The following is a 22358-nucleotide window of genomic DNA, read 5'->3' on the forward strand; positions in this document are numbered from 1 at the left end:
GTGGAAGTTAGTGTCGGGTGGCGGTATTTGTTGTCGAGTGCCGCCACAGAACCTTGTAATATTGGTAATATATTGATTGTCCGAGGGTAGCCTAACGATGTTCTGCGTGAAAGTACAGCTTGATTGCATCAGTCAGAAGCTGTGTAAATGGGGACGCAGCGGTTTTTCGAATTTGTCGTCGCGAAAACTATTTTCGTTTCAAACCCGTTTTGAGCTCCATATTATAGAGATACATTTCTTTTTATCAATTATCGATAATGGAATCATAGTTTCTCTGATGTTTCTGCTAGGAAAACGTGGTATGTACACTTGACAAAACTTGAACCATAACTAGAAGAACAAATATTCATGATGTCATTCGACATTTCTGTTAACAAATACCGTGTAAATTTCGTAATTTTTCTTATAATTTTGTACCAAGAGTTTTACGAATTAAGTGTTCTGTAATTTTTAAATTCCTGCTGAAAATTAGTTGATATACTGAGCGTATATGAGCGTATACTGCGAGTATATATTATTTTATAATATATACCTGTTCTATATATACTGGTGTAAAGTATACGCATTTTGATATCAAGATAAATATACAGAGTACTTTTCAAATTCGATAATATCTACGCAACTGACTGTATATTTATCGTATATTTAGTTAATAATTTGTTTGTTACGGTACAATCTAGCGTATACGTAACATCGAGCGTGGCAGGATTAATTACGCATTTTCATGTTATTATCTCTTGTTTGTTATCGTTGTCAAATGGATGATGGATAAAGGGGAAATGTAATATAACGAGTGAAAGAACATATTATATATTGCCTTCAACATGTTTTCTCGAAAAATCGGAACTGGCTTTTGAATCCCTCCAATTTTCATCTCTAATTCACCCTATTCATCTTTGTAACGATTACAACGCGACAGAGACGGTATATTTTAATATTTTGATTTCCGATTAAATACGCGAGCTGTTGTGACAGAATTCATAATGACGAATTGTAAAATGGACAGCGTATGAACGACACTTGTCGTGATAAATTTCGGTGACGAAGTCGATAAAGCGAAAGAAGATGTATTTATCACACTCGAATTAACAATTGGCGTTCGTTTATCTTCCTTCGAACAGGTATACAGTTTACTATACGTATTTCGCTGGAAATTGGATGGATGCACATAAATTGTAGAACGAAACTTCAAGCTTCCTAACTTGTTGACCCACTTGGTAGTCACCGGTGATTCAGGTTACGATTTTCATTAGTACGAAAAATTTTTCATGCGATCGATGTAGATGACATTGCCAGAAAGAGGTGCGCAAATACGATAGAATATCTTTTTCCGAAAATGAATTATTAATTTCAATCTGCCGTCGTCAGGACAAAATACATAAAACTGGCGTGGCAGGAAATTACATCGACGTTGTTTCGTTCCGCTATTTCGTGAAATTGCAGCAGCTTCTAGTGTTTGCTACTTTTCTGCGAGTTGTCAATATTTTGCGTTAATATCGTAGAAATACGTTTCATTAATTGAATTCTCACAAGAGGTGCCGTAAGATTTTCTTTACTATTGTTTTAAAAATAGAAAGGGATTTTTCTCCCTCCGGCGGTAGCGAAGTTTGCATAATTCAGGCATGACACTTCAGAGAAGATAAAGTGACGAAGTTGAATCTGAAGTACAATTCGTGGCGGAAGAATGTCGCGTATCATGGGGAAATAGTGGAAAAATTTCCGTGGCATTCGTGGTAATCTCGCCGGGATCCAAAAATTTGTGTTTGCAGTTTAGAGCGTGACGTTTCGAAGGGAAAGCGACAATTTCACGGGCAACAAACCAAGGCAATTTGCAATTTGCAGAGTGCCCTGGCGTCGGTGAGCTCATTCTCCATAAGAAATTCGTCACTTCGTTAAAGGGAATTGCCAGAGTGAAACTCCGATGTTATCGCGTCGGATTTTCCCGAGCGAAACCCGACGCCAGTCTCCTCGAAATTCTCACGAACATTTTCGCCGCTCGATTGCACACCACAATACTCGCTTCTGGACATTTATCTGGTAAAGCTTTAGTTGCCTGGATATCTAGCAGTCTTTATTGCTAACTTTATTAACGATTTTCGATCTCACGAGGACATTAAACGACAATAGGGGTAAAAGTGAAATTTATGGAAAAGTATAAAAACGACAATAAGTTTAGAGTATATATAGGGCTGTTACATAAATTTGTGTTTTTATCTTTTTCTACGATCCGAGAAAACGGAGATAATTATAAGTTATAACCTAGCAGAATTAACACTTTTTTATTGGATATTTTAAAGAAGGCTTATATTTAAGGGGGCAAATATAAAATTGATGATAATTTTCGGATATATCGGGTTGTAGCAAAGATTCGCCCTGTTTTTATTTTTATATGCAAACGAAGAATATGCGGTAAATATATATATATATATATATGTTACTACAATCTAGAATTAGATCTTGCTTCGGGTATTTTAAGAATTTTGGATATCACCCTTTGAATCTCCGTTCACATATATCTTATCTAAACGTCAAGCAATAATAAATTTTTTGTTTTAAGTATAATCGTTTCCTGGGTAAATAAATAGTTATCAAAACACACACACACACACAAACGTACACACAAATTACGTGAGCGTTACAAGAGAGTGTCATTAAAGTATCAAAATATTCTTCAATTTCTATCGTATAAAAAATTGACAAATATTTCACAGCGCGTTATTGGCTTGTCAACGAGCTAAAAGCTCTATATTTTGGCTCGATACGTAGTGTCAAAATTCAGCTACTTTGGAACTTTCCTCTGTTCCTATAGCTTCGTAATTCGATGGTTGATGCGATCGGACTCTCGGGGGAGTTTATAACTTCGCGAAAGAAGAACCACGAATAACACGAAGCTGAAGAGAAATTATTATTAGTTGAGAGTTGTTTACGAACGGAGGATCCGTTTTTAGCCACTTCCTGCTGCTTTGTCATGCCCGTGTCAGCATAACGCCTACGTAACTTCGTTCAGCTAGCTTTAAAAAAGTTGCACGACAAACTTGAAGTTGCTCGTCAACTTTGCTACCACATTTCGTGTTCGAGTTATCATATGGCGTGCGCTACTTTCCCCTTTCCCCTCGTTTCACTTCGCTTTTAGGTCGTGACTTACACCAGATGCCCATTCAGATAGGAGCATTTTCCGATAAATGAAACGCTCGAGGACTACAATGCATACACTCATAGAATTTACGTATGTATATGTAGATATATATATATATATATATAGACGAATATAAAAGTTCGATGATCGTAACAGGGTTAATCAATCGTTACAAACGATTCGTGTGTTTCATGAACAAGCCACAAGGAGAGCGTTCAAACAATTATCACCTAACGCGATAGCAGTTGGTAACAAAGTTTGCATTTTGCGATCTAATAGAACGTAGAATTCACTCAATGGATTAATAAATAATAGACGGTGGTCAGTGTTCTGCTTGTTTCATTGTGCTTTTCGCTCGTTTACTTCGTTTGCAAGTGAGTTTTCGCTCAATTTTACAATTTTATTCCTCTTGATCAAACATGAAAATCATAAAAATCTTTTCCCTCGATCTCAGTTCTGTTCGTTTTCACGATGTACACGGGAAGCGTACAGGGTAACGAGGTTTCAAGAATTTTCTTCTATTTCGATATGTTTGATTCGTAGAATAAATTCATAACGAATCGTGGCCATAAGTTTCCCACTAAACCGAGCTTTTATCACTCTCACGTTCATTTTACTTTACAGCCACAGGTTTTCTATAATGCACCGATAAATCACTTACAGCATACGATACAACAACAAACTGATGCAATTTTCATTTCGTGACGGGAATCTCGAGTTTCAGCCGGTAACAGCTTTGCAAGATTGCACCGACTGATCGATGGTCTCGCATTACCTTTATTTATTCACCTGGACGTCCGTATTGTACGTCGATTCTTCCGCCTGGAACCTGCTTACACGAACGAGTGCCCCACGCAGGGAGGATTGCGCAACAGCCAACAGGATAGCTCGTCCGTTTAAAGGATACAAAAGGCATAGCATACCATCGCGAATATATCGATCTCTAGCTCTTGTGAGTTAGCCAACCCGTGTACGTTTAATGACGGAGGTAACAACGCAATGAAATAATGACGTGGAATAATGAGCGTGGGGTTAACTTAATCGAGTATTAGAATAATTTACAATGCAGATGTGTATCGGTGGCCATAAGTATTATCCATTTATTGGAAAATTCTAATTATATCTATTTGGTGCCTAATATTATAAGGCAGATACGAAGCGGATAAAATAACAGATTTATAGTAAAATGATTAAATAGGAAACCTCCTTAAATCCTCTTTATACTAAATAGATATATTTTATATCCTAATATTTATGAGCGGCAGTGTATCGTTTTGCATTCTTTTGTAACTGATTCAGTGTTTATTGAATGAAATTAATTAAAAACTGGTTGACATGCAATTTTCATTGCATTATATTCACGCATCTTTGATAAAATGTTATTGACATTGTTAATGGTATAAATTGATTACTTGCTTCGTTATTTTTTTTTTCATTCTTAATTAAAGTATTCTTAATTAACAGATAAGGTCGCTCAATTTTTGTTTTATTTATATTATGGTGCGTATTAACCTTGAGCGAAGAAAGAAACAGTCGACAAAGGGAAGAAACTAGATCTATCAAGAAAAGCCACCAGTTGAGTGTATTCGATCTTGAAAGGAGATTGGCTTGCGTTCAGAACGTACTAAAGTGAAAAAGGCGAAGGAAACGATTTTTCATACGATATAACGTGGGATGTTGACGAATCATTGTGTCGAGGGTCTTTAGAGTGTCGTACGTAAAGAAAGAGTTGACAGAATCGTTTAATCGTCTAATCGTGTTAAAGGTATTGGATTAATTTATAGCAGTCACCATACATTTACTCATTTGTCATTATAATGAACTATGATTTACCGTCTACAAAATTTCCATACTGTGTATAATCATCTCTCGTACAATATTTCATATTTCCTGTTAATAGTGACACGACACGTGTTGGAAACTGAATCCAAATATTTAGTGGATGAAATTAACAAGCGCTCTTAACGCGTTAGCAGCTTGATTGGTAGCGGATTAAGCAATTATCAGGTGGCATTAATTTAATGAGTGTAGAAACAGTTGCGTCTCGGTTCGTTCTTAAACGAATCGCGACTTTAACATTCTAATTAAAGTCGTTATCGATTGTTGCTCGACTATGCAGGGCACAGTACAATATAAATTAAATGTCAGTCGTTGCAACTGTCCTGGGAATGATGGCAAATATTTCGTCGTCAGACGCGGAATTTCATAGTGAAATTACTTTATCGGATTGAACTGGCTGCTTGTGAAATCGGCACGGTGCATCAGTTGGGCCGAAGCGCAATTTATAACGAGATGGAAAATATTTTCGATACATGAAAGCTTATTTATTGCACTGTTGTATTTAAAATATTAGTCCACGGATTGTTTTGTAGTACTGTTCGAACTAATTTTGTCGTCTCTTAAATTTGAAGGGTAAATTCGATTGTTAATTTCTCTGGTGAAATAAAAATAGTGTAGAATATGAAAGTATTATTAGAAGAAATAATAATAATACGAAACTTAATATATTTGCAGCTGATTAACTGATACTTAAATAGAACCGCACTTATTCGAACGAAATTTTAATCAATGCTCGATTAAGTGAGTTTAAGTGTTTGTGGAATCCACTTATATGAACGCGAACTTCATATAAATGGAGTTCTACCGTACAATGATATGCTGATAATTTTTGTAACCACTGTTTGTACTTTTTATGATACCAATCACAAGAACTCGGTTATTCTTTTAACGTACTAACTGTCCGCCATTCCATAACAATTTTATTAATTCCGCCACTTGCTCGTAATAAACCAGAATTGCCGCAACAAATATTCGCGACGTAGCGTTTCTCATTACGCGTTTCTTTTTTCAATTTCATTGAAGCCGAAGCCTTTAACGTGCCCGTTTCTCTTATATGCGATCGTATGGTCGTCCTGCGTGTCGTTTAAAAGTCGCGTTTCATTGAAAATTCTCTCACGCTCAAACATATCGAGGCAGGTTCGATTTGAATCAGAGATGTATTCGTAGAGAGCATTGGAACGGGTTGTACGCGCGTTCAAAAGCGCAGGAATAATTTCGTTATTCGACGCGCAACTGCGCCGCTATGTTTCCTGCAACTCGCTCCGTTATACGCGCCTCGATAAAGTCCAAAGTCTTATTAAACATTTAGTACGTTGCGCAATGGCGAAAGTTGCAAAGTCTCCGCCATAGCTTTGTAGCTGGATACGTCATCGTTCGACGCCGGAGACGGAATTGAAAATTCGAGGAGATCGGAAATCACGAATGAAATTCCTATACTAAAACTTCGTTTCCATCGAGCTTCTGCTGGACTTCGGTCTACACCTAATTCGATTTAAACCAGCCCACTGTTTGGTCGAGCACATTAGAAATTTAATATAGGAATGCTTCGCGAAGAAGATTTCGGCAGACTGGCTAAGCGACTTGTTGTTAGTCCGAGTGGGAAAGCATCTCACTTTTCTTTGATTCAGTTACATCGAGAACAGAGCCACATACGGAATAGAATGATTTTGCGTTCTTCTACTTCTTTCTTTCCTTTCGCACACTCTTGAATAACTTTTGCATTTTCTATTTAAATCGGTTTGTCGGGAGTATAGATTTTTCGATTTCCAAAGCTCGAAGATTTCGAAGCTTGAATCTCTGTATCTTCATATCCCGAGATCAGAAGCTGAGGTTTTTTTTTGGATTCTTCAGACTCTATAGCGCTGCGGATCACATAAATTTCTGAATCTAGTTAGCATAGATTTTCTGACCCCTAAATTCCAGTAGATTCGAGACTTGAATCTTCGAATATTTAAATTGTGCGTAATCAAGAGCCACGACTTTTACATCTTTTGAATTGTACAGCATCTGGATGATTTACTTCTGAAATTATGCAAATCAGGTACCTTGAGGAGAAATCTGGAGCAGAGTCTTTTACGATATTGTCGTAGGATAGTAATAATAATGGAATTCTTTGCATTAAATGAATATCAATAAAAATCTGTACTATTGACGAAATCACTTGGTAATCATGGGTAGTCATAAAGTAAAATTAATAATAATAATAATAATAGTAATGAGAATTCCTATTTTATCACTTTTGTAATCCTTCTCGACTAAGATTATTTATCTCAGATGAGAAAAATACTTGTTCGCATATTCTATCCTATTCCTTAGATTTGGAAGAATAGAAAGATTTAAAAATTTTGTTTAATATTCCGGGGCAAACAATTTTAAATGATCATAGATATACATTTAGAAACCATCGGTATTTTTAAACCATAAAATTGAAACCTTAAACGATACATAGAAGTGAAGTTTATTTAATGATTCCGGATGGAATCCTATAACCGAAACGCTTTCGCTAACTCTGTTAAAACACTCTCTCTACTCGACCAATACATTCGATCGTGTGAATAAAAGAGAGTTGTCGAAAGCAGATATCTGGATCCGTTTCAGTATGAAACTGAAAGAGAATTGAGAATCGAGTTCACCTGCGGATCGTTTCGACCGAGGAATTCGCAGAAACAAGAGAGTCAGCTATGATTGCTGGATGAAGAATTGCACGAGCATTTCTACAGCGCGTAGTAACGCTAATTGTAATTAATGCAGTTAATGTAAAGTTTAGTCGACCGTGGTAATTGAACGCAGCTGGTCTGTAATACGATTACTCGCGACAAGAAAATTGCCGGTTGATCCCAGGATGATCCCGGATGGACAGAGATTAGATTCGATAAAAAAAAAGAAGACACTTCTAATGGGAACGAGTTTAATCAAAACCATGTGCTCCATGACCGAGTATAATTTAATCAAGTTTTTAGAAATACGTAATTTTGCAAAGAGATGCATTTACTGCACGAATGCTTCGTAATTAAATCATGCGGAATATCAGAGACACGAAGCAACTCGCGTCTCGTGACTCGGTCAGGTGCAATTCAACATGGAGCTTTTTCAACACAGGACAGTCAGTTCTTTTATCTCCGGTCGTTATGTAGCATTTAATTATTCCTTGGAAATAGTTGCTGCAACTGTGCCGGAAATGTTCAACCGTGCTTTTAACCACCGTCTCCTATTCTACGCCAAAAATACCTTGTTATCTGTTCGAGTTGATTGCTCTCATTGAAACTTCGTTCTCAATTCCCCTTTCTTCGCAAATGACTTAAAGGTATCTCCTTTCCTTTCGTTTCCCTGCTTCGAAGTAACTTAGCGACTTTTCCGACAGCCGCCCATTCACCGACAGCCAGCCATCGACGAACGATCAGAACCGATCGATCCAATCATTTCGTTTGACTTGTTAAAATTTAGACGAGCTTCTTTCGATCCGTGTAAGGAGGTCTTAGATAATAAGTTGGTTAATTCAACTCGTGAATTCCGGTTGATGTTGGTTGGATCATTTTACAACTTGGCACTAAGCGGCAGCTCAACTGGAGCAATTGAGATCAGCTTCTTCTTGCGTTTTCTTATCTCCGTCGCGATTCGCCAGTTCTCTGCTTGGGCTTTTCATAGTTGAGTGAAGCAAAAACGAGATTCACGTGTTTCAGCGCTGGGGACTACCGACGACTGAAGTGTGAAATTTCTAGTAAATTAGTTAAAACGAAAGTTACGTCGAAGAATACGTAATTAACTGAAGCAATGGAGATCAGCTTCTTATCTTTGCCACGATTCGCCGGCTCACTAATTAGAATTTTCGCAGTCGAGCGAAGTAAAAGCGAGACTCGTCTATTTAGCGCTGAAATTACCGATGATTGAAACGTGGAATTTGCAGTAAGAGTTAAGGTGAAAATTACATGGAAAAATGCATAGTTCAAGAAAAGGACGAACTTTTTAACCACGTACTTTACAAAACGTCATTCGAGTCGTCAAAAATGCTCTTAATTCATAAAATTTCAATGACGATTCTACTCTAGGAGTTTTAACCAAATTACCGACACGTCCGTGTTCTAAGTTTATCTTTTTCCAGCCCGAGGATTGACATATTAGTAGCATGAAAAATGCAAAAGATTAAGGAACATTCGTTTCTTCGAAATTTTCGTCTTCCAAGAACGTGAGAACATTAGTTCTGGAGATTCAAGAAGAGAAAATCAATGATTGTTTAGAGTATAACTTTGAATACTGATAAACGTATATTTATGCTTTGAAGATTAAAAATAAAAGCCTCGATTTTTAAGAACGTTTCTTCTCTTCGATAAATAATTGGTAAAAATCGAGTCTATGTAACGGCCAATTGTTGTTAAAATGGTCGTTTAAATAAAAAAATTGCTTAATATGTATATATATCAACGAAAAGAAAATTGTTCGTTTTCTAATTAGCGTAAGAAACACAATGGCACAGTTCAAACAGAATTACCGCTCGTTATTCACCATAATAGTACATTTCTAGTTCATCATAGTCCATCGTAATTATTCAAGGATAATTTTCATTTTCGAACACTGTTTTCGTAATTGCGAGACTGGCGAACGTCTCTAAATGACTACTCCACCGTCACGCATTTTGGTTCTAAAACGAGGAATTTCCTTCTGGCGACGTGCGTTTCACGCTCATTAACGGCTTCAAAGAGCGTGCTTCAATAAAGTCTATCTTCTTTGAGTAAAAGAAGGAAACCCTGTGAAAGGGGTTGATTAAACACGTTTTTGCGAAGAACAGCGACTACGCCTCGTTCCGACGAACGAAAATGTTTCCCTCGAGTTCTTTTATTTCACCCTGGACCCTTTTTCATCCGTTTCAATACACACGCTCATTGTTCTGCATGATTTTTGTTCTTGCGCCGGCATTGTTTTCTGACCTCTCTTCAGAAACTTTAAATTGCGTCTGAAAGGAAAAATCAAGACAGTTGTCGCGTAAATTTCTCTGCATTTTACGCTTAAATCTTTTTTTACAGATTTATCTTTTGTGATTCTCCTTTATTTTACGCTTAAATATTTTTCACAGATTTATTCTTTTGTTATTTCTCTGTACATTACGATCTAATTTTTACGCTCAAACACTTTTACAAATTCATTTTTTATTCTTTCTATATTTCATGCTTCAATTTCCTTTCTTTTTCTTTTTTTTTTTTTTTGCGGATTCATCTCCTTGCGATAAATCCGTATAAAATTTCAATGTTACGTTTTCATTTGAATATATTTCCGTATTTCCTGAGAGGTTCAACCGCGTTCGTAGTTTACGTGTGTAATAAAAAGGAAAATATGGTTCCGAGGGGTGTTGGAACGATTCAACCTGACAAGACGCGAATGGATTTGTTGCAGGTGGCCAAGCTGTTCTCCTACACGTGGACGATGGGCCTGTTTCTATGCAAGTCGGTGCATTATATGCAGAGCGTCTCGGCTATTTGCTCGGTCGTCACGTTAACCGCAATGTCGATAGAAAGGTAAACCTGACATTATTACCTTCCCTGGCTCCGTTGTATTTTCCTCCTATTTTCTGCACGTCTTCTTAAACCGTGTCGCGCGTTGAAATAAAAATTGAAGAATGGTTAGCGATGCCTTTCCTCTAATTATTAATTTGGAATATTAATTTACCACTATATTGAATTAACGGTATTAGACAAGCAAATGCAAATAATACTGCAATCTCGAAGATAAATTTGGATAATAATGGTTAATTTAATTCTTAACCCTCCTAATCTCGTGGTTTGATTTAGGTTAATTGGAGTAGTGTACTTTATAGTATAGTATAGTGATTATTAGAGTATAGACGTTCATGCATATTCATGTTTCTGCGAATACAATTAAAGCAGAGATTTAGTTCACCGTGCGTTATAACTATTTTATATAGTTTTGCATTCTATGCATTTTTGTAACTTTAAATTCCTTATAATCGCGTGAACGTTCACGATCTAATTTTTAGAATCGATAGATTATCGCGTCAGAACGAAGCAAAATAATTATCGTGAAAATTTCGTCTAAATATAATAGAATATAGACGTATACATTTTTCAATAAAACCACGCAACTTCCTGTTCTACTTTGAAATGTTCAGGCGCCAAAAAATTCACGGCGCTTTAATCTTGAAGGGAACCGACTGTTCAGAGATTAAAAGTTGGAAAATTATTTAACGCAGCTCCGTCGTCGTGCGCTCGAGAAGCGTAGTTTCGTTTAATTGATGCACTTAAACGAGCTCTCTTAAATTCAATTTATTTAGGTACAGCTGTAGCTTCCCGTGGATAGTACGTTTTCTTTCTATGAAACACGAAAAAATTCGTTTCACGAGGGACCAGCCAAATTCGTTCCATCTCACGGTGTAATTTTATCGCGAAACCGTATTGACTTTCGTGTCCTCGCATTCTGAGAATTCTTCTCTCTTGCGATTAACGATACGCGTGAATTATATTAAATTTCGCCGACCAACCTGTACTTCGTGATTGATAGATTCAACGTGGATAATGATCGATAATGATTACAACGGAGACAGGAGGAGAAAGTTTGATGAGTGGGAAAGGTCGACACAAAAGTGATAAAGCATCCTAGATTATGAAAAAAATGCATAGGTGGGTTCCTTTATTGGATGTTGCGCGAGATAAATCGATCGGAAACTCATATTTTTCCCACCTTCCCCTCCCTTATCGTTTCTTCTTTGTACCTATGTAATATGTTCCAGGAGAAAATAAAGATAAACAAATATGAACCTGTCCGATGTAAAACTGGTCAACTTCACTTTTTTGCAACTGTCTTAATGTCATAACATATTAAGCTACAAGATTAATCTTTGGTTTTTAAGAAACTGTAAAGACCTTCTTACCTTTTTTTAAGTAAAGTATATTTTTAAGAAAAGTATATTTTTCATAAGAAGATAACACAAGCGAAAACAAATTTCAAGAAAAAATTACAAAATGCAATGCTTGTTAGATTGTTAGCTTTCTCCACTCTTTCATTTATGGAAGTGGCCAATGTATCGTGGATGTCAACCATTTCAAGAGATTGTCATTTAAATGCTCTAATTAGAAACTAAATTAAACGTATCCGTCGAGTCTTTGTATCACTATCTGTTACTCGCCAGTTTATCATAACTCGCCAGTAAAAATACTGTAAAATGGGAAAACGTTGCCAAAAGTAAGATAATAAAATTATTCTGCACTCAGCTTCCTTCTGGGAGAATAATACACGTTCATGTTATTTCACTTTGACGATCGAACCTCGCGACAGATGTTAATAGCAATCCCAACACGTCGCCCTGGATTAGATCCAACTAAAATATTAAATAATCGCCGGGTTTTCCTCCGAGAACGCGATAAATGCTTAAAATAACTCATTAACATTTCGCAACACGATTTACATTAAAATAATCTCCAAGCATAAGCTCTGTATCTTACGTTCGGAAACACGATTTCCATAATTCCATACGATTATTAACACGCTCTCATTACCGTTCAATTTACATATGTACATACGTTGAATTTTAATCGGTATAGAAGTCATCTTAAAATTCTTTCCCTTATCCTTTTCCATCCGATTTCTCGATGCGGAAGAATACAGGATTTCGACGAGTGATCCGGAAATTCGCAGGGAATTTGCTTCGCCCTTTTCTTTCAACACCCTTCGAAGACAGTTAGCAGGCGAGTAGTCATAAATTCTCCCTTTCATTTCAGATCGGATTGCGGCCCACTAGGGATTGCGATTCTTTTTCCCTTTTGTTCTTTTTTTTTCGTGAAAAAGTTACCCGCGTGTCTTATTAAACTTTTATCAAGCTTCGTAACAGCGAAATCATCTGTCGTCCGACGACCAGAAAACGTAGGATTAAATGCAAGCCGCGAAAGCTTTTTCCTGGTTTTACATAGTTTGTGTGAGAAATAACAGGATTGCGAATCCATTAATTCCAATACAATCAAATACAATCGTATTGGTGAAAATGGCGACGCAATTTATTTTTCTTGAAGTATATTCCTTCGATTTGTACGCGACGTTAGGAATAAAAAATAATTAAGGAATAAGAATTTTATAGAGTGGAAGTAACGGTGGTAGTTCATAGTCAGAGACGAAGGTAGGTTTAATTAGCCGCAACACGTTTTACTGCTAATACATTTTTTAAGATAAATCAGTCACGTAACCGCTAGAAATGGTTAATCGATAAATTAACAGCTTCTTCAAGGTGTATTTGTAAAGTTACCTTGAATACATACATATTCGCCCTCGGTAGTTTGTCTACGTGTTTTCAACTGAAAGAAACGATCTTACACGATAGAGGTAGTAAAGGTTAGATAGTGGATTTAATTACTTTTATTACGTTTCACTGCTATAGCTCTGTCAAGATAAATCACTTACAAGGCTAGAAAAGACGAACCATTAAACGAGTACGTTTCTGGAGTTAAAGATATTTTTCAAGTCTTGAATGTTTTGTTACAAATATTCTCCTATGGAAATAGATGACTGTAATCGATATGATAAAAAATATGTAGTAGGAAAATCATCTATAAAAGTGTATACTAACTTGAAGATATATGTAAATTACATATAAACGTCAGCTCGAAAGGACAGAAAAAATTGATAGATAACATTTACACGTTGTGTACGATCTCTCGACGGAAGCTGTTTCATCTCGCAGCTCACGTTCCCTTTCCATAAAGGACCCAATAAGATAGACCTATACGCGTAATCCAACAGCTTTTTCCCAACGCGCAGTCATGCTTAAAATTTATTTCATTCTAGGGGAAATTGAATCGCCTTATCGTCGCCTGTCTTTCTTCCGCACCGTTGAGCCTATCGACGGTTGCTTCTTATTGTTTATCTCGCCCTTTGTATGGAAAGGAAACAGATAAAACCTAGGAATCGTCCATATTTCTGAAGGTAATATAAGGGATGCTGAGGAACTCCGTAGATGGTCATGACAGATGCTGTTAGGCGATAACGTTGTATAGGGTTGTCAATGACTTTTGTCCTCGAGGTTGGATATTTTTCTCGTCGAACGTGTTAGAACGTACGATTTTTCGATTTACACGATGTTTATCGTAGACTACATAATTTGTGGTTGTTCGGGTTCTGGTCTCGTGTTTCCGATTCTAATCTTTTCTCGTTCTACTCTGAAAAATGATTTTATTTTATAGTATAAGGACATGGATAGGCATCTATCCTGTGTGGAATATAAAACTGGTAATCATCGAAATCGAATGACAGGAATTTTTTATGGTAATCCATATTGGAAACCAGACGCGCAGATATTGATTTTTCTTTGGATTATTTGGACTTGTAAATGTAACACTCACTGGTGTTGGACTCTCTGACGATGTATATTAAAACCGAATTCGCCTCTAATCATCTTTATCTACTAGTCATCATATTTATTTTCAACAAGTAACATCATCGTGGGAGTGAGCATTCGCTTCACCATGGAAAATGGAAAACTGTTTAATCCCGTATTAGGATAAGCTTTTCGTGTCGTCTGCTGTGAAATAAAAGTTTCGTTTCGCGAGAAATTTCCATCAACTTTGGCAGAAGTTTAATTTCCCAACTTCTCTAATTTTTAGGTAACAGAAAATATTAATTTATTACTTTCTCGCAAATAAAACAACTCTATACTTTCATTTTATTCGCAAATCTTTTTATCTTTTATACTTGTCGATCGATACAGTGTCCCTTTTGATGAGAAAGTTTGATTGCATGTTAAACAGCATAGTAAATAATTATGAATCACCCTTTGATCTGTCAAAGAAATTGCCAATATCTAATCTACAGTGTATTGCGTGATGAAACTGATAAGATTATTTCTAGTGCTAATATGTAGCTGGTTCAATGATGTGCATTATTAGGTACCTTCCTATGTAATATATTTTGCGTTGGTTATGTAAAAAGCCCATTTAATTTCTAATTATGGAGTAATACATATATATGTATAGCCCCTGATATGAAAATTCCATTATTCATAAAATTCTCCGAATTCCAAAATTAATAAATTGCGTCAAACGTATTTTTATCTGGCTAGCATGAAATATATTAAATATACTCTTCATTTCGTATGAAATCTATAACGTAAAAGAGCCACATAAATAGACTAGTTGTCCATGGTGTCCATGTTACAATTTCATCTCTTCTTATTATATAAAATCATAATATTTTATAAAATTAATTCATTATTTATATAAAATTTCCTATTCAAAACAGCTTCTTAAATACAGTACTATTTGAGAGTTTCTATTGAGAATTTCATTTTATTGTATGATTATGATTGACGCTATTCGCATTATCTCGTGGAAACTTCACGAAGCTTCCATCTATCTGTCCATTTCATGCCAAAGTAGATTTCTTGGTATATGTAAATAAAGTACAGAATTTACCCTATATATTCCTCCTCCAGCTCTGACCAGATTCGGTCTCGAGTTTTCATAAAGTTTCAATGAAATATCGTACATTGGTACGGCTGTTTGTTTCGTAGCGAAACAGGCTGAAATTTATATTCGGTACGTAACTATCACGTCACTGTTCCGCCCACTAAAGTGACGTTATTCTGCACAACGCGCTGCTGGTATCGAGCGACGGAAGAAAGCGTAGCTTCTGCAAACGTGATTCTGTTCAATTCGTTTGCACCGAACGTCGTGGGCAAGAGAATTGATTGATAGAGAGGCTAGAAATATAGAACCACTTTGTATTCGTAGCTGCGCCATGTGGAAGAGAGGCGAACGATCGTCGCGAAGCTTTTCATTTAATTGCATAGGCGTGGAGCGAAGAAAATGAGAAGAAGGCAGGTAATGGGAAAAACGAAGATAAACGCGGAACAATACCAAGAAATAACCGTAACCATAAAAGAAAGCATTCGTCGTGATTTTTCGCGTGGTTCTATCGACTCCTCTTCTTATACGTAGTCACTTTCCTCATTTTCTTTTTGGCGCGTGGTTCCTATAAAATCCACGGGATCGAAGATTATAGCGGGTCTCTCGGATAGATCGTCCAGTCGACAATAATCGTCTGTCGCTTCATGAAAATGCGCTTTACAAGTATCTCGAATTGTGCATCAGTAAGCAAATCACACGTTCTATATCCTTATTATTTATTCATTTATGTACGAGTGGTAGCCTTAGGCACAGAGAAAGAAATATACGATAATATAAATGAATAAATAATTGTCATTGGCAGTGATAACAAGTCAGAAATAGTGCGCGGACGTATCGGTGAATTACACACTGTGTTTCTAACATTTTTCTCAAGTTCTTTCTCAAAAGGAGCGTAATCGATGGACGAGTATATTAGCATGTTTGCAAACGCGATTAATACAGTTACTAGGAGCCTAACTGGTTCTGTATAACGTCGTGCGGAAAATTGGGAAACTCTCGTAAGTCCCGGATGGAGTAGCAAGTTTAACAAACTGAAGAACCTCTGGGCAGCTAGTGTAATGCTTTTTATATACGAATATGGTATCAGCTGTGAATCTACGTTGCTCCAAGGGATAATAGGTATTACAAGGAATTAATCCGAGCGGCGTTAGAAACTGGTCGTAGGTAGTTATGGCAAGAGATGAGAATGAAATTTCCAATTTTGTGGGAAAGAGAACCTACGGATTTACGTTGAATCCTCTCAATGAAGATAACATGCGTCACATGGACATTCTTATAATGAGACCAAGAGCTCGCCAAGCCAACAATGTAATATGCTTATAATGCTGCGCAAACGATAAGATGGGTGCGAGTATAAGTCCAAGATCCTTCAGGATAATGATCTCGTTAAGAAATACATATGTAATTTAATTAGGATTTCATCGAGCGGTATTTTCATGAATTTTCGATATTTTCTACATTCTTTCGGTATATGTGTAGACTTGATAAATATTACGAACGTGTAATAGCGAAATACAGAAATATCTGAATATCGTTAACAGCAATTTATGTTCTATTTATGGGTCAATTTATGTACCACTGTTTACCTCAATATCAATCTATGAAAATTACGCATTTAAAAATATTAATTTGAAGAATTCGAACGATCTGATATCATTCCTGGGATATTTTCAAATAATTTCGTCATTCTGATTTTGTCCATGTAACTTCATGGGTTTACCTACTGTGCAGTCTCGCGTAGCCACTGTTGTTTTATCACACGCTGGTGTGTTTATAGGACATTGCCAAATTAATTAAAAATTTTGCCTGTGTTACAGATATTACGCTATAGTTCATCCAATGCGGGCGCAGTACACTTGTACAATAAGTCAGGCACGTAAAATAGTAATTACAACGTGGGTGGTGTCATTCCTTCTCGGTATTCCTATGATCTTCACGCAGGTGAGAATTACTTTCCTTTAAAAAGAGTATGGTTTCATTAACATTGTTGCTCGTGGTCTCTTGCGATGAGCTCACTGTTTTATATTAGACATTTTTAATTCAACGACGAAATCCTTTATATAAGTTTTTTAAGTAGTATAACTAAGTACCGCAGTACAAACATTCCGCAGTACAAACACTCCGCGTACAGCTTCGTTCTGAACGCATTAAGCCACTTTTTAATTGCACAACAACTACCGTTCTTTGCAAATAAGTACATTGAAACAAATTGCAGGACTCGTAATTAGACTGTGATCGTTTCTGCTTTTATGACGAATTTAAAAAATGCAGATCTATATGGAGCTTATATAGGATACAGGAACATATTAAATTAGGGTCGAAGAAGTTTGGTTATAAAATTTAATAAGAGAATTAATTTTCATTTTAGATTCCAGATCAGATATTCTGTTAGATAATTCTAACATACACATCTATGAGAATATGGAATTACATAAACGTCTGCAGGTTTATTATAATTAATATTTATAATAGAAACGTCCACTAAATTATCTCGACGAATTTGTCCTTCGACATGGTACAAAATCATCGTAATTATCGAATGGGTACCTGCAACAAATTTGATCGCAAGTATCGCGATCAACTTACTTGTGAGATTTCAGTCAACTTTCTTTCTAAATTTTGATCACGTACAGTGCCTCGACTAAAATCTATCTAAAGCCAGAAAATCGAGAAAATGGAAAGCTCAATCTTCTTGCAAAATCCAGCGTCACAGCGTCAGTTATCAGTCCCTTTTATCCAAGCTCTTTCACGCAGTTCATCAAAGTAAAAAACTAGACAGAAATCGCAAACAGTAATTTTTTGCAATTTCGATCTCCGATACTCCATTTACAGAAATTGCTGGCTCGTGCAAATATGTATGACACAGCATGATTGCAGCATGATCGCAGCCTGAGGAAACGTTACTCACAAAATCGACTCTGATGTTTGTTTCATGTTCGTTTCAAGTTTCAAGGCGACAAACATCTGTGCATCGGAGCGTTAAAGGGCTAATTTTTTTTTTAGAAGTTCAAAAGATCGATAAGAGAAATGGAAAATCGCGTGTTCTGTCAGCTTCAGTCAAGAGATGCTTCGTGCTATTTCTTCGCTATCTTGCGCCCGAGTTATTGCTGACATTCTAAAAGACGGCGTCACTACTGATTCCTTTGATCCGGAATTTCTCGATGATTCTTGTCACTGCATTTCATATTTCGCATTGCCAAAATTTAACATACATATATAATAATTATGCAAATAATTTTACAAGTTACAGACTGTCTGATTATATATATTTGATATAAGATTATAAGATGTTAAAAAAGAACGCCGAGCTCCACCGACCAGTGTATTAAAAAATATTATGTGTATAATACTACGTATACAGGGTGATTGGTAACTGGTGGTACAAGCGGAAAGGGGGTGATTCTATGCGAAACAAATTTTTTTTTTTAATTTTTTTATCGAGACAATGACCCGTTATAACGAGACGTGATAAAGTGCACGCGTACCGAGCGAAAATTCAAAGTCGATTTTCTCGAAAACAAAGCCTCGAACGAAAAATTTTTATTCTATATTTTCGACTTCTCTTTTCGCGTAGAATCACCCCCTTTCCGCTTGTACGACCAGTTACCAACCACGCTGTGTAACATCGTGTATACGAATACGCCAGACATGCTGTACTATATAATGACATTTTTGTGTTTCCCTATGAAAAGGCTGTTATGGGTAACAAAAGAACGAAAGAGTTAATGGAACACGAGATAACGCATGGAGGCATGTGTTTAGTAAAAATAAATGGGGCGAGTGTGACGATAAAATGGCGTACGATACGACCGTGAAGAATTGTATCGCCGTTTCTAAACCTATTTCGAATAGTTTAATAAAATGTCTTTATGCGATGCCGTAAAGCAGTGGAATGAGGAATACGTTCACGAGTATGTACATAGCTTGTGATTGCTAGACCGAGTCCATGGAGCGACTACCTGTTCGATAAAGTGTTCCTTTCTGCGAAGGGAATCCGTGGTATTCAGGTTTATGGTTTGGCATACAGTTTGGGATATAGGATAAAGGAATATTTGAAATTAATATGCTATGAATTTCAGTAATTTTTGCAGTGAAAATTGTTTACCATATTATGACGATAAAGTATAATATTCATTCACTGCTGATTAAATATAGATTCATTTTGTAAAATTACGATGTCCTTTCATACTTTTCATTGTATAAACTTTCTTGTACCTGCTTCGTTTTCTTCAAGATCTTTTAAACCTTTATTTGACGAACATGCATTGAAAATTTATTAAGTTAAATTAGAAAATTACAAATATGTTACTTGTTTAATTTGTAATTGGTAAATAATTGAACTAATGTTACTGATATTTACAAACACATGCTTCATACGAAAATAATATGTATGCGTCCGTGCGACGCATATCAGGTTAACGATCTCTCTGCAAAAATAATGTAAATACCGCCTCGGGGCGAGGGTCGAATTAACGAGCGTCTATCGACAACTGTTTCTCGACAGTCGACATTGCGACGCAGTACGTGACACACGACGTACGACGCTGCTCTAATCGAACGACGGATATAATCGCAAGCCTAGGTAATAATTGTAGTAATAATTATTCGTATTAGTGCACACGCAATAAATTATATTCATATAACGTAGAGGAACGTTTGTCGATAATAGTTCGCAGTTCGTAGTTCGTAATTCGTTAAGGAAATCATATTAAAACCTTCGATAATTGTTCGTTACGCTATCCACGAACATTTCATAAAGATGAAATCACAGTAGAACTCAATTTATCGAAATGAGGTTTTAGTTAATCCCCGGTTGACTGAATTTTTGCTGCTTGATTTCGCTTATCTAAACGTGATTTCCTATTACCTGAACTGAAGTATACCAGGTAATGAGGAAAATGGGTAATCCCCTATTATGTGAACTCCGATTACTATATAAACTGTTCGTCCCCCCGACAAGTTCAGATAAGACTAAAACTCGATGTAAAATTCTGTTTCAGACGCATAAGGAGGTTGGACTGAGGGTGATTGCTTACTGGTGCGTACGCGATTCGGAATTTGGACTTTTGTGGCGTGCACACGAGGTTTATATGTTGGTCCTGGTTCTGGTGTTACCCCTGACCGTAATGGGCTATTGTTACACGGCTATTTGTTGGGAGATTTGGCGAGTTATGAAACGTCGATATCACCTGACATCTCGTCGCACGTGAGTTTCTAACTAAATTTTCCATTTATTCGATAAAAAAATCATAATATTTTTGTTCCATCGAATGGTCCAATTGCATGTCATTTTATAATAGCATAACACTATAGTCGTGTATTTCGGTATTCAGACGTTTTATTCACATTGATGAAAAAAAGAAAAAAAAAAAAAGAAAAAAGGAAAGAACGATAGAACAGCGCGATAGATTTTAATAAAATTCATCTCTTCTTACGAAATATAGTTTTCAAGATTTGCATTTCTATGGATCCGTTTCCGCCAAAGATGACCGATTAGGATTCACGTAATATTCGCTGACAGTACGATCCGTTATCGATGCTGACTTTTATTACATATTTCATAATGGAACGCATCGAAAATTGAAATCTCCGATTGATTCCTGACTTTGTAATGCTAATCTGTGGTGTTCTATTATATATTCACTGTCACTTTCGGATTCAGTGATTCATGATCGAAATAAGTTTTCCTTTCTCGGGTTCATATTTAGCTTTGTAAATTAGTAACGTTTTACGATTCATCCAGTATGTAATTCTTCGCTAGGTTTATTCCGGAATCTAGAGAGTCTTTATCTTTATTCTCTCTTTATTATACATTAGAATTTTTTAACAAATATGTCCAGACTACTTTTCTCGTATTTATTTTTCATTCGTTTTCCATCAGATTTATTTGCTTGCATTAAAATCCACAGTCAGCTTTTTTTGATTTATTCGCATTTAGCTTCGTATTTTGATTTACTTCATTTAAAAATCAGCCAGGTAGAAACGTAAAATAAAATTGTAAATATTTATCTACATTTTTATATAGTGAAATATTTGTACAATTATTCAAAAATACGATGGAATGGATTGATTAATGATCATGTGACCTTGAAATTTTATACTTGTCATTTTTTATCAGTTCTTTTTATGAACATCGATGAACATTCAATATAAAACAAACGCGAACACGAGTACGAATAAAAATTTTGTATAAATTCGTTGAAAAATTGATCGACTCTGTAATAGCTTTCTCCATTCTATTTTTCATCTGCATACTGTTTTATGCATTTCGTGTATTAATTTATCTGTTGAATGCCTAAAAGCAGCTGTAAGTTTGTATATACGTCAGTGCCAGTTGTCACATATTTTCTCCGCGGTAGAAAAGCAAATACACTTTGCAGAGTAACATCGTGAAAGTTTTCTGATTGCGAAATATCGACGCACCACTGTTACGCCTTAGAAAACAACATTGAAAAAGAATTTCGCTCTTTCATTATATAATACATTGCTTGTTGGAACAGTTTTTAATAGGAAGATACTATGAATCACTTGTAATCTCGTATTTTGATTTTTAAATGTCAATGAGACTAAAATGGAAACACCCAGCAGATCTCATAAAGGATATAACCTAACAAACAGGAAGATGGTATCCCGCTGGGGGTAGCCACCCACATGATAATCAAACAGCTAAAAAATTCTAAAGCAAATGTCCAAATTGGACAAATTGTGAATGTGAAATATTAAATAAAAAAAAAAAAGAAAAAATATCAATGAGAGGTATGAATAACCTTTGAATGTTTCTATTGTTTCAGCGTTTAAATATACTCCGGTTAAAATATTATTTTCTTGAAAATAATTGCTCGATAGTTTATTCACTATGCAGAGTTTTAAAAACGATGAATAGATAATTCGCATGATAATTTCTCTTCGTTCTATATCTTCGAGACAAAAATTCTGCATCGATTAACGTTTATCTTTTCTCGAGCCCCAAAGAAAGGAGTCATTGT

At 36.0% G+C, this 22358-nt stretch overlaps 1 protein-coding gene across 8 annotated transcripts in view; it reads left to right on the forward strand.

The window, feature by feature from the left end:
* Positions 1-22358, forward strand: part of LOC100744754 (QRFP-like peptide receptor) — a 78810-nt gene that overhangs the window by 44781 nt on the left and 11671 nt on the right. For 7 of the 8 annotated variants that reach the window (XM_012386184.3, XM_012386200.3, XM_033320982.1 and 4 more), the window contains exons 4-6: positions 10361-10482; positions 17190-17313; positions 20373-20578. In XM_012386184.3, the coding sequence (XP_012241607.1) occupies positions 10361-10482; positions 17190-17313; positions 20373-20578 (452 nt within the window). Of the gene's footprint in view, positions 1-10360; positions 10483-17189; positions 17314-19818; positions 19955-20372; positions 20579-22358 lie in introns of those variants that run through there. The other variant, XM_033320995.1, reaches the window with a different exon arrangement.

The sequence above is a fragment of the Bombus impatiens genome, unplaced genomic scaffold, assembly GCF_000188095.3.
Source record: "Bombus impatiens unplaced genomic scaffold, BIMP_2.2 scf_0027, whole genome shotgun sequence".
Lineage (NCBI taxonomy): Eukaryota > Metazoa > Arthropoda > Insecta > Hymenoptera > Apidae > Bombus > Bombus impatiens.